The sequence below is a fragment of the Sapajus apella genome, unplaced genomic scaffold (genome assembly GCF_009761245.1).
Source record: "Sapajus apella isolate SASKATOON/1434 unplaced genomic scaffold, GSC_monkey_1.0 scaffold76, whole genome shotgun sequence".
NCBI lineage: Eukaryota > Metazoa > Chordata > Mammalia > Primates > Cebidae > Sapajus > Sapajus apella.
Genome location: NW_022437016.1, coordinates 8,162,900 through 8,175,580, shown reverse-complemented (window position 1 = coordinate 8,175,580; position 12,681 = coordinate 8,162,900). Strand labels below are relative to the sequence as shown.

Below are 12,681 nucleotides of genomic sequence, written 5' to 3'. Positions count from 1 at the left end.
CTGAACTGGCTGCATAATATGGTTGACTAATAAGAGAAAATGAAAGTATTTATCTGGTGTGCAGTTTACTCTTAATAAAGCAGTTTGTAATTTGAATCATATAAGAGATGCCTATTATGCTTCCTGTTTATGTGTCAGTGCTCATAGCAAGGAACTTGCAGTCTAGAAAATTAGTTGAGCAAAAAACTGTTTATGGTCTCGCCTTTAATTTAGCATTTCTTACTCCTATGCTCTATCTTACTATCCTTCTTCAGTTTTTGTAACTGGTAACTAAAATTAGTTAATACAAATAATTAGAATGTTTTTCTTTATTTTGAGACAGAGTTTTCACTCCTGTTGTCCAGGCTGGAGTGCAGTGGCGCGATCTTGGCTCACCGCAACCACTACCTCCCAGGTTCAAGCGATTCTCCTACCTCAGCCTCCCAGCTAGCTGGGATTACAGGCATGCACCACTATGCCCAGCTTATTTTGTATTTTTAGTAGAGATGGGGTTTCTCCACATTGGTCAGGCTGGTCTCGAACCCCTGACCTCAGTTGATCTGCCTGCCTCAGCCTCCCAAAGTGTTGGGTCTACAGGCGTGAGCCACCACTCTGACAGAATGTTTTTCTTAAGGAATCACTTTAGGTATCTAGAGTTGTAGGCCTTTTAATCCATTTTATCCTAGTTTGAAATGTTTTTATTATTTGGGAAGAATACTTCAGTAGTAACTAAGTATTTATAGCATTTGAGACTTACGTAGACTCAAATTAGTTGCATAAAATGTATAAGTCTAGAAGTTTTGCAAATATATAGTCTTAGTGCGCCATGATTCATTTATACGCTTTTAAAAATAAATTATACCGACAATAGGATATTTATCATTTTTCGCAATTACAAAAATATTTTCTAGGTAAATGTTTACAAAGTGCTTGTTTTGAAGGAATGAAGTTTCTTCTATGTTTTAGATAAAATTTTAAATTGCATTTATCTTAACTAAGGAATTTAAGACTTACAATACTGAAGAAAAACATTTTTAGAAAATCAAAACATTTCTTACGTCTCATTGTATAAGGGAAGTTTAGTTCATAGTTTACTGTCAGAAAGTTAGAACTTGGCTAGGCACGGTGGCACATGCCTGTAGTCCCGGCTACTCAGGAGGCTGAGGCTGGAGGATCGCTTGGGTCCAGGAGTTATGGGCTGTAGTGCGCTATGCCGATCAGATGTCCGCACTAAGTTCGGCATCAATATGGTGACCTCCCAGGAGCGGGGGCCCACCAGGTTGCCCAAGGAAGGGTGAATCTGCCCAGGTCAGAAACGAAGCAGGTCAAAACTCCTGTGCTGATCAGTAGTGGGATTGTGCCTGTGAATAGCCACTGCACTCCAGCCTGGGCAACATAGGGAGACTCCGTCTCTTTAAAAAAAGAAAGTAAGTTAGACTCTGACACATAGAAGGAAAATTTGGTAGCGTTATTGCCAAAATTTTGGCAGTGTTTTTTCTTTATATTTTAAAAGTATTAATTCAACTTCTGGTAGAAATTAAACTTCTCAGCATTAATTATGTTAAAATCGCTAAGGACTGTTGTAACATAAAACTATTAAGTGTGCCCTGGTATAGTTTGAAACAGTTTAAAACTACTAGATGAAAATATGAAAGATAGCCTTTTTTTATTTAGTTGAAACTCCTCCACCCCCCTGCCCCCCACAACTCCCCACTAATGTGTTTTAATATAAAGCATTGTGGAATGGTCTTGGAAAACTAAGGAAAAGGTATTTGGCCTTTTTTTCTGCTACCAAGTGGTCTTTGGTACCCTAACCCACAGAATTGACATTTCCAAACAGGTGGCCATTATGAAAAACTACATGTAGTGTCCTGTTTTCATAAATATTTAATCAGTTCAAGTTATTAACTAAATTAGAGCTTTCAGTAGATTTAAGAAGAAATTTATTCTTCCTAAAAGGCCTTTTCTTGATAGCTCTGCAAACCAGAAAACTGAATGTTAAAAATGTTCAGTAGTTTTAGGGAGCGATATATTCACTTCCTTAGTGCTCATCTCTAAAGTTGGAAGGAAACGAATTGGTTTTTAGATTGATAACATTAATAGATGTGGTACTGTGATGATGAAAGTTGTAAAATTAATTATAACATGAAAGATTTGGTTACTTTAAAGATATTAGATAATTTGCATTAGAGTTGTTTGAGAAAGTTTGTATAGGGCTGCTTTTTACATACCAAGTTTTGTAATTCATTTTTACCAAAATTTTTTTGGTGGGTAGTGGGGGACAGAGTCTGGCTCTGTTGCCCAGGTTGGAGTGCAGTGGTGTGGTCTCAGCTCAATGCAACCTCTGCCTCCTGGGTTCAAACAATTCTCCTGCCTCAGCCTGCCGAGTAGCTGGGATTACAGGTGCCTGCCACCACGCCTGGCTAATTTTTTGTTTCTTTAGTAGAGACGGGATTTCATCCTGTTGGCCAGGCTGGTTTCAAACTCCTGACCTCATGATCCGCCAGCCTCGGCCTCCCAAAATGCTGGGACTACAGGCGTGAACCACCGTGCCTGGCTTGATTTTTTTTTTTTTTTTTTTAATCTTTGTTTTTGTGAATATAAAAGGGAAGGGCTGAGCACAATGGCTCATGCTTGTAATTCCAGCACTTTGGGAAGCTGAGGCAGGCAGATCGCCTTAGGTCAGTAATTCAAGACCAGCCTGGCCAACATGGTGAAACCCTGTCTCTACAAAAATACAAAAATTAGCTGGGCATGATGGCAGGTGCCTGTAATCCCAGCTACTAGGAGGCTGAGGCAGGAGAATCGCTTGAACTTGGGAAGCAGAGGTTGCAGTGAGCCAAGGTAACGCCATTGCACTCCAGCCTGGGCAACAGAGCCAGACTCTGTCTCAAAAAATACATATCGCAATAAAGGCTATTAGAATTATTTTATATGTTGGCATAATGGGGAATACTTTCAGTTATATATTTTTCTCTTCTGAATGTGATTACATTTTTAAATATCTAATTTCTATGGAACTAACATATTTGGCTTGGTAGACATTCCTGTGAAATAAAGTATTGGGTGTTTAATTGCCCTAAATACCTAGATTTCTTGTTCACCAGAGAGCTTGTCAGACTTACATTAAGTCTTGAATTGGAAGAGAAAGAAAATCTGTGAAGTTTAGTGTGTTCAAATTAGTATTGTTTTGCTACTAAATCTTGTACTAAAATTATGAATTATTATTGTTATTATTTTGAGATGGAGTTTCGCTCTTGTTGTCCAGGCTGGAATGCAATGGCACGATCTTGGCTCACCACAGCCTCCATCTCCTGGGTCAAGCTAGTCTCCTGCCTGAGCCTCCCCAGTAGCTGGGATTACAAGCATGCACCACCATGCTTAGCTAATTTTGTATTTTTAGTAGAGACAGGGTTTCCCCAAGTTGGTCAGGCCAGTCTGGTACTCCCAACCTCAGGTGATCTGCCCTCGTCTGCCTCCCAAAGTGCTGGGATTACAGGTGTGAGCCACTGCACCTGGTCAGAACATTTTGATCTTAGAAGTAAAAGAAATTCTCTCACTGGTCTTTTCTATGTGCCTTTTCAGTTTTTAATCACATATGTATAACTTTTTTTTTTTTTTTTTGAGATGGAGTTTTGCTCTTGTTACCCAGGCTGGAGTGCAATGGCGCAATCTCGGCTCACCGCAACCTCCGTCTCCTGGGTTCAGGCAATTCTCCTGCCTCAGCCTCCTGAGTAGCTGGGATTACAGGCACGCGCCACCATGCCCAGCTAATTTTTTGTATTTTTAGTAGAGACGGGGTTTCACCATGTTGACCAGGATGGTCTCGATCTCTTGACCTCGTGATCCACCCGCCTCGGCCTCCCACAGTGCTCGGATTACAGGCTTGAGCCACTGCGCCCGGCAACAGTTTTTGGTTATATATATCAATCACTAAATAATACAGTTTTATCAGAAGTATTGTAATGAACTATAAGTTTGTTTTTTTTTTTTTCTGAGATGGAGTTTCACTCTTGTTTCCCATTCTGGAGTCCGATGGCACAATCTTGGCTCACGACAGCCTCCACCTCCCGGATAAATGACATGATTTTTAAGACAATTTTTTTGGTTGTTTTACTTTGGTACTGTATGTTGTGGTCAGCATTATTCTTTTATTTATGGACAATCACCTCTTTTAATCATCTCTCACTCATCAGAGTTTCATGTGTTGATTTTCAGTACCTCATTTTGCTTCCTAGTCAAGTCTTGTAAGAGATTTCCTCTTTCAGGTGGCAGGGCTGTTTTCTTCACATTTGAGTCTCTACAGTTGTTTGGATCAGTAGTTTCCAAAGTTCACTAACTCCTGGCCATACCTTATTATGTTATGGGGTGCTGGTTATCCAAGGGAAACACTTTTTTAAACAACAACAAAAACCCTTACCAGCAGTCCAAAGTAATTTGTGTTCCTAAAAGTTGAATATGGAAAGTTAATTTGCTTGTTTGATGTGGTCGTTGAGAAAAAGACATAAAAGCTTTGATGATGATTATGTGAGCAACCAATATAAATACAGTTTAGTCGAAAGGAACACTATTAAGGTATTGTTTCCAGGCAGAATTTCAGAAATTTAATTCATCAAATAGGATTTTTTAAAAAGACATCCAAAGGTTATAAAATTATTCAGAAGTATTTTAGGTCTGAAGCTATAATAGTTGACTTGAGCAATTAACTCTTGAAAGGTGAATGATGAATATGTGGTTAATTCTTACTTTTGTCCATTTCTAGCTTACAAAACACTACACAGCAAAATAATGATCTGCTAGACTGCTAACCCGAGCATCCAGCTTCCACAATGCCTGTGCAGGCAGCTCAATGGACAGAATTTCTGTCCTGTCCAATCTGCTATAATGAATTTGATGAGAATGTGCACAAACCCATCAGTTTAGGTTGTTCACACACTGTTTGCAAGACCTGCTTGAATAAACTTCATCGAAAAGCTTGTCCTTTTGACCAGACTGCCATCAACACAGATATTGATGTACTTCCTGTCAACTTCGCACTTCTCCAGTTAGTTGGAGCCCAGGTAAGCATTCAAGATTTTACTATAGGTTGGTGCAAAAGTAATTGCTGTTTTGCCATTACTTTAACAACTTGTCCAGCATGCAGGCCACGTGCAGCCCAGGATGTGTTTTGAATGTGGCCCAACACAGATTCATAAACTTTCTTAAACCATTGTGAGTTTTTTTTTTTTTTAATGTTTTTTAATTAGTCAGCTATTGTTAGTATTAGCATATCTTATGTGGCTTGTTTTTTTGTTTTTGTTTTTGAGACAGAGTCTTGCCTTGTCACCCAGGCTGGAGTGCAGTGGCACGATCTGGGCTCAATGCAACCTTTGCCTCCCAAGTTCAAGCAGTTCTGCCTCAGCCTCCCAAGTAACTGGGACTACAGTCGTGCACAACCATACCCAGCAATTTTTGAGGGGTTTTTTTTGTATTTTTAGTAGAGATGGGGTTTCACTATGTTGGCCAGGCTAGTCTCAAACTCCTGACCTCAGGTGATTCGCCCACCTCGGCCTCCCAGGGTGCTAGGATTATAGGTGTGAGCCACCACACCTGACCATCTTATGTGGCCTTAATGGCAAAAACTCAAATTACTTTTTCAGCAACCTAATGATTTGTTACATGAAATAGTTACTGAACTTTGTTCAGTAATAGGTATACAGTATGTTTAGTGATCATTGCAGTGTAAAAAATAAATATTATTGTATCTAGTTTTCATGATTGTATTCTGCAAAAGATTTTCTTTTTTTCTTTTCTTTTTTTTTTTTGAGACGGAGTTTTGTTCTTCTTGACCACGCTGGAGTGCAATGGCGTGATTTTGGCTCACCGCAACCTCCGCCTCCCGGGTTCAAGCAATTCTCCTGCCTCAGCCACCTGAGAAGCTGGGATTACAGGCATGCGGCATCATACTTGGCTAATTTTGTGGTTTTAGTAGAGACAGGGTTTCTCCATGTTGGTCAGGCTGGTCTCAAACTCTTGACCTCAGGTGATTCACCCACCTCGACCTCCCAGAGTGCTGTGATTACCGGCGTGAGTCACTGCACCTGGCCAAGATTTTCTTTAGATAATGTCCTATCCTTATAAAAACTATAAATTACGTTATAGTTACTAATTCCTTTTTTTCTTTAATTCTGTGGTTAAAATTTATGTATATAAGTGATTTTGGTGGATAAGAAGCATTTTTATATAAGCATACATATTTATTCAATAGGTAATATTATGAAAAGAAACGTAATCAAAGCTTTGACCAGAAACAGGTTTTTTTTCTTTGTTACTCTTTTTAACTTCACTTGACTTTTTATATAATAGTAAAAATGAAAAAATAAGGTCTATGTAGGGATGTATGTATGGAAAACCAAAAACCAATGTGTCCGTAATAAATTCTGTGTGGTTTCTTATGAACATGTGCTGTATCAAGCTTGTCAGGCCTCATGCAGCCCAGGACAGCTTTGAATGTGGCCCAAAACAAATTCGTAAGCTTTCTTAAAACATTGTTTTTTTCTTTGTTTTTAGCTCATTAGCTATGGTTAGTGTTAGTGTATCTTGTGTGTGGCCCAAGACAATTCTTCCAGTGTGGTCCACGGAAGCCAAAAGACACCTCTGAGCTGTGTGGTGCTTGAGTTGAATGTTAGGGGGGGAGAAAAAGAACATGTGCTATAGAATTCATGTTTGTGATTATTTTATTGAATCAAAGCAAGGCTCTAGATTTGAAATAACTTCTATTTAATGAGGGTTTACTTTGCATTAGGTTTGACAGTAAGTATTGAGCATTTGTTATTACTATTTTTTAACATAGCTTTTCAGGTATTTTCCTTATTTTTATTTTTTTGAGACAGAGTCCCACTCTGTTGCCCAGGCTGGAGTGCAGTGGCACAATCTCGGTTCACTGCAACCTCTGCCTCGTGGGTTCAAGCAGTTCTCCTGCCTTAGCCTCCAGAGTATTTGGGACTACAGGCACATGCCACCGTGCCCAGCTAGTGTTTTGTATTTTTAGTAGAGACAGGGTTTCACCATGTTAGCTAGGGTGGTCTCTATCTCCAGACCTCATGATCTACCTGCCTCAGGCACCCAAAGTGCTAGGATTACAGGCTTGAGCCACCACACCTGGCCTGTTTTCCCTATTTTACAGGTTAGAAAGAAGATGAAATTCTGTTCATCATGTACTACATATTAAAGCCAGAAAGGAAGTACTTTTCTGATTTATTAGAAAATTCAGTAAACCAAAATACTTCATTCATTCCCGTAGTATCTTGGTATTTGAAGTCTTCTTTTTAAATCATAAAATCTGTTTTCAGTGTTTATTATCCAGTTACACAGTATGAAATCAAGGTGCATCTACAATTGATAGTGTGTCATAATTTAATTGGTAGTATATTTTTATTAATGGAGAATAAAATAATGTTGCCTCATGCAAACAGTGACATTTTCGATTTGGTAAAATATCATAGACTCTTTGTAAAAATACTAGCTACCACCAGACACAGTGGCTCACACCTTTAATCTCAACACTTTGGGAGGCTGAGGTGGGCAGATCACTTGAGGCCAGGAGTTCAAAACTAGCCTGGGCAACATGGTGAAACCCCATCTCTACAAAAAATACAAAACTTACCCGGGCATGGTGCCGTGTACCTGTAGTCCCAGCTACTTGGGAGGTTGAGATGATGGCAAGATGAGAGGTTCACTTGAGCCCAGGAGATCAAGGCTGCAGAGAGCCAAAATTATGCCACTGTACTCCAGCCTGGGTGATGGGAATGAGACCCTGTCTCAAAAAAAAAAAAAAAATATATTAGCCACAATTTATATAGCATCTGTTATAGGTCAATAGGTATTGTGTTACTATCATTTGTAAGTGTTATCTCGATTGGTCCTTAAATTGCCTACAGGTCTTTACAATGTGACTTCTGTTACTTCTTCAGCCTCTTCTACTGCTGTTCCTATTCCGCTTAAGCCACATTGGTTTCTCAGCCAGTTCTCAGATATATTAAGTATGTTGCCACCTGACTGCTTTTATAGTGACTGTTACCTTTGCCTAGAACATTCAGTCTCTCTCCACTTTCTTTACTTTTTTTAAATTTATTTATTTTTTGAGATGGAGCCTCTGTCACCCAGGCTGGAGTGCAGTGATGTGATCTCAGCTCGCTGCAATCTCCACCTCCCAGGCTCAAGTGATTCTTCTGCCTCAGCCTCCTGAGTAGCTGGGATTGCAGGTGCATGTCACCACTCGCAGCTAATTTTTGTATTTCTAGTAGAGATGGTGTCTTGCCATGTTGGCCAGGCTGGTCTCAAACTCCTGACCTCAAGTGATCTGCCCACCTCGGCCTCCCAAAGTTCTGGGATTACAGGCGTGAGCAACTGTACCCAGCCCCTCTCTCCACAGTCAAGTCTATTCAGATCTCACAGTTCTCAAGGGAACCTATGCTGACCACCCCAGGTAAAGCCGTAACCCCTTGCTCGTATTTCCAGTTCCCCTTATCTTTGCTCTATAATTTCACCTCTTGGAACACTATATATTTATTTATTACATTTTTAATTTACTGATTGGCTGCCTCTTCTCCACTAGAATGTGAGCTCCACAAGGGGAAAAAAATTTTGTCTGTTTTGCTCATTGATGTATCCCTGGTGCCTAAAACTATGCCCAGTGCATGATAAGCTCTCCATAAAAATAAATATTTGTTGAATTATATTGAACTTTTATAGTGACACTACAAAATACACATTTTCATCTTCATTTTGCAGATATGGAAATTATGACTTGGAACAGTCAGGTAATTTACACAAGGTCGTTCATAGAAGTAGTAGAGCTGCAATTTTCACCCAAGTTTTGACCTTTGATTGAGAACACTGTGTCTTATGATGCTTATCTTAAGTAAATAATATAGTAAAAAGGTGATACTGGGGGAAAAAAACTCTACCTTTTTTCTCTACTCTTTAATTTTGAAATTCTTTCAGACTTGCAAAAAAGTTGCAAAAAATACTATTCAGAGAACTTGTGTAACTTTCCACAGCTTAACCTAGTGTTAACATCCAACAGCAAGAAATCAGCATGGATACAATACTATTAACTTTCTGCTTCTTCCTTCATTAATCCATGCAGCTCCTACTATTAAGTATGTTATTTGTTGTTGTTTTTGTTGTTGTTGTTTTGAGATGGAGTCTCACTCTGTCACCCAGGCTGGAGTGCAGTGCTGACATCTCAGCTCACTACAACCTCTGCTTCCCAGGTTCAAGAGATTCTCCTCCCTTTGCCTCTTGAGTAGCTAGGATTACAGGCACCTACTGCCACACCTAGGTAATTTTTGTACCTTTTAGTAGAGATGGGGTTTCACCATGTTGACCAGGCTGGTCTCAAACTCCTGACCTCAGGTAATCCATCCGCCTTGGTCTCCCAAAGTGCTGGGATTACAGGCATGAGCCACCACGCCCAGCCTTGTTTTTGGTTTGTGGAAAGCAATTTGGCTAGGTGTTTGACTTTAATTTTACTTAAATGATTTTCATGTATTATCTGTGTATTATAATTTTATATTCACCAAGATTATTACCAAGTACATAAATAATAGTTGCTTGAGCTGGATGAATGTATTTCTGCAATATTCCTTTTTTGTTTGTTTTTAAGGTACCAGATCATCAGTCAATTAAGTTAAGTAATCTAGGTGAGAATAAACACTATGAGGTTGCAAAGAAATGCGTTGAGGATTTGGCACTCTACTTAAAACCACTAAGTGGAGGTAAAGGTAAGTTCGTAAAATGCATTTTTGCTGATAAGCAGGACTTGGTAGTACATTTACTTTGAATTTGGATTTGATGTGGATACCCTATTAAATAAGTATGGAAAAGGAGTTTGCTTGAGAAATGCCTTGAAAAATATATAGATTAAGAAAATTATGTTTTCTGAAAATAACCAATACTGTTATTAATTTAATAATTCAAGCTGGGTGTGGGGCTCATGCCTGTAATCTGAGCACTTTATGAGACTGAGGTGGGTGGATTGGTTGAGCCCAGGAGTTCAAGACCCACCTGGGCAATAAGGCAAAAGCCCATCTCTACTAAAAGTACAAAAAATTGGGCCAGGTATGGTGGCTGTAATCATGCCTGTAATCCCAGCACTTTGGGAGACTGAGGCAGGTAGATCACCTGAGGTCAGGAGTCAGAGACCAGCCTGACCAATATGGCGAAACCCCGTCTCTACTAAAAATACAAAAATTAGCTGGGCATGGTGGCACATGCCGGTAGTCCAGCTACTAGGGGGGCTGAGGCAGAAGGCTCACTTGAACCCAGAGCTGAGATTGTGCCACCGCACTCCAGCCTGTGCAACAGAGTGAGACTCCGTCTCAAAAAAGACAAAAACCAAAAAATTAGCTAGGCATGGCAGCACGTGCCCGTAGTCCCAGCTACTGAGAAGGCCAATGTGGTGTGGGAAAATCACATGATCCCAGGAAGTTGAGGCCGCAGTGAGCTGTGATTGTGCCAGTGCACTCAACATGGGTGATGAAAATGAGACTCTGTCTCAAAAAAAAAAAAAAAAAAGAATTTACCAGAATCACTGCCTCTTGAAATTCATACAGTATTTGAATTGTTTTAATAGTGCTGTAATAGAATATTAGTTTTGATAAATCCTGTTAAGACAGCCTCATGAAGCCAGGCATGGTGACTCAGGCGTGTAATCCTAGCACTTTGGGAGACTGAAGCAAGCAGATCACAAGGTCAGGAGATCGAGACCATCCTGGCTAACACAATGAAACCCATTTCTACAAAAAATACAAAAAAAAAAAAGATTAGCCGGGCATGGTGGTATGTGCCGATAGTCCCAGCTGCTTGGGAGGCTGAGGCAGGAGAATCGTTTGAACCTGGTAGACAGAGGTTACAGTGAGCCAAAATCGTACCATTGCACTCCAGCCTGGGTGACAGAACAAGACTCTGTCTTAAAAAAAACTTCTTCATGTATGCATGTATTCATTCAGTCATTCATTAAGTTTTATTGAGCACTTAACAGTGGTTAAGGTCACTGCCGTCATGGAGCCCACAGTTTATTGGGGGAGGTAGGTGTACAAGTGCAATACATTATTTTAAGTTTATGACAAAACCGAAATTTTATCACTTCATACTGAGCACATCATGGATGTCATAAACAATTGGTGAATGAATGAATATATTTAGTAATTATTTTGTACCTACTCAATGCTTTGCACTGTTGTGTGTGTGGACATAGCAATTTTACTGAGATACTTATCCACTGTATTCATTCTTTCATTTATTAAACATCTATCTAAAGAGCATGGACGAAGCGTCCAACATTATTCTAGTGTTGGGACACATTAGTAAGCCAAATAATGTGTTTTAAAGGAGTAATGAGTAATCATGTGTGTTGAATGCTGTTGGAAGGTCAGATAAAATAAGGAATTGAGAATTAACTAATTTAACCAATTTAGCAAAGTAGAGGTAATAGTTGGCTTGACAAGAGCTATTTTGGTCAAGTGATAGTGAGAAAAACTTGACTGGGGTAGGTTTCAGAGATTGCGAAATAAGGAATTGGAAGTAGTAAAGACATCAATTGTAGTGATCTACAGTTGGCCACATAGTCAAAGCAGTAGACTAGGAAATAGTGAGTATAGACACCTCTACAAAATTTCCTACAAAAGAGAAGAAAGAAATGGAACAGAAGCTGGGCACGGTGGCTCACGCTTGTAATCCCAGCACTTTGGGAGACCGAGACGGGTGGATCACTTGAGGTCAGGAGTTTGAGATCAGTCTGGCCAACATGATGAAACTCTGTCTGTACTAAAAATAGAAAAAAAAATTAGCCAGGCTTGGTGGCATGCACCTGTAATCCCAGCTACTCTGGAGGCAGGAAAATCACTAGAACCTGGGAAGTGGAGGTTGCAGTAAACTGCAATGGTGCCACTGCACTCCAGCCTGGGTGACAGAGTGACACTCTGTCTCAAAAAAAAAAAGAAAGAAATGGGGTAGATTTGGTAGTGGAATAAGGATCATGAAAATATTTATTCATTTTTTAGATGGATTGATAATGTGGGAGAGGGGAGAATTGCTGGGGCAATATTCTTACATAGGTACAGAGGAGTAGGATCTAAGTGCTTACCATTAAGCAGTATTCTAAATGTCTTATGTACAATTAAAAAATAGTCATTTTTACTTTTAGGTTAAACTGCTAAAGTAGCTAAAAATTAGGCTCCTTATTACTGCAGAGTAGCCACAGACAGAATACTGACTGTTAGAAAAATTAAAGCACATTACAAGGGACTCATTAGGAATTGTGGCTTACTAGTTAAATACAGATAATGAAAATTGACTTTTATTTTTTATTGAAAAAACTTTAGTTCCCTTTGTTTCCCTTTTCCTAAAGGTGTAGCTAGTTTGAACCAGAGTGCACTGAGCCGTCCAATGCAAAGGAAACTGGTGACACTTGTAAACTGTCAACTGGTGGAGGAAGAAGGTCGTGTAAGAGCCATGCGAGCAGCTCGTTCACTTGGAGAAAGAACTGTAACAGAACTGATATTACAGCACCAGAATCCTCAGCAATTGTCTGCCAATCTATGGGCCGCTGTCAGGGCTCGAGGATGCCAGTTTTTAGGGCCAGGTAAGATAGGTTACTATCTTACCTTTTTTATTAGCTGTTGGGGCTTGAGGATGACAATGTCTGGAGCTCGGTAA

The 12,681-nt window shown here is 39.7% G+C and overlaps 1 protein-coding gene across 10 annotated transcripts in view; it reads left to right on the top strand.

Moving 5' to 3' along the window:
- The window catches only part of RC3H2 (ring finger and CCCH-type domains 2), a 58,388-nt gene that overhangs the window by 3,666 nt on the left and 42,041 nt on the right, over nt 1-12,681 (top strand). For 6 of the 10 annotated variants that reach the window (XM_032251552.1, XM_032251554.1, XM_032251553.1 and 3 more), the window contains exons 2-4: nt 4,742-5,039; nt 9,629-9,746; nt 12,374-12,607. In XM_032251552.1, coding sequence (XP_032107443.1) covers nt 4,809-5,039; nt 9,629-9,746; nt 12,374-12,607 — 583 coding nt within the window. In that variant the 5' untranslated portion in view covers nt 4,742-4,808. Of the gene's footprint in view, nt 1-3,891; nt 5,040-9,628; nt 9,747-12,373; nt 12,608-12,681 lie in introns of those variants that run through there. The other 4 variants (XM_032251550.1, XM_032251559.1, XM_032251556.1 and 1 more) reach the window with 3 other exon arrangements.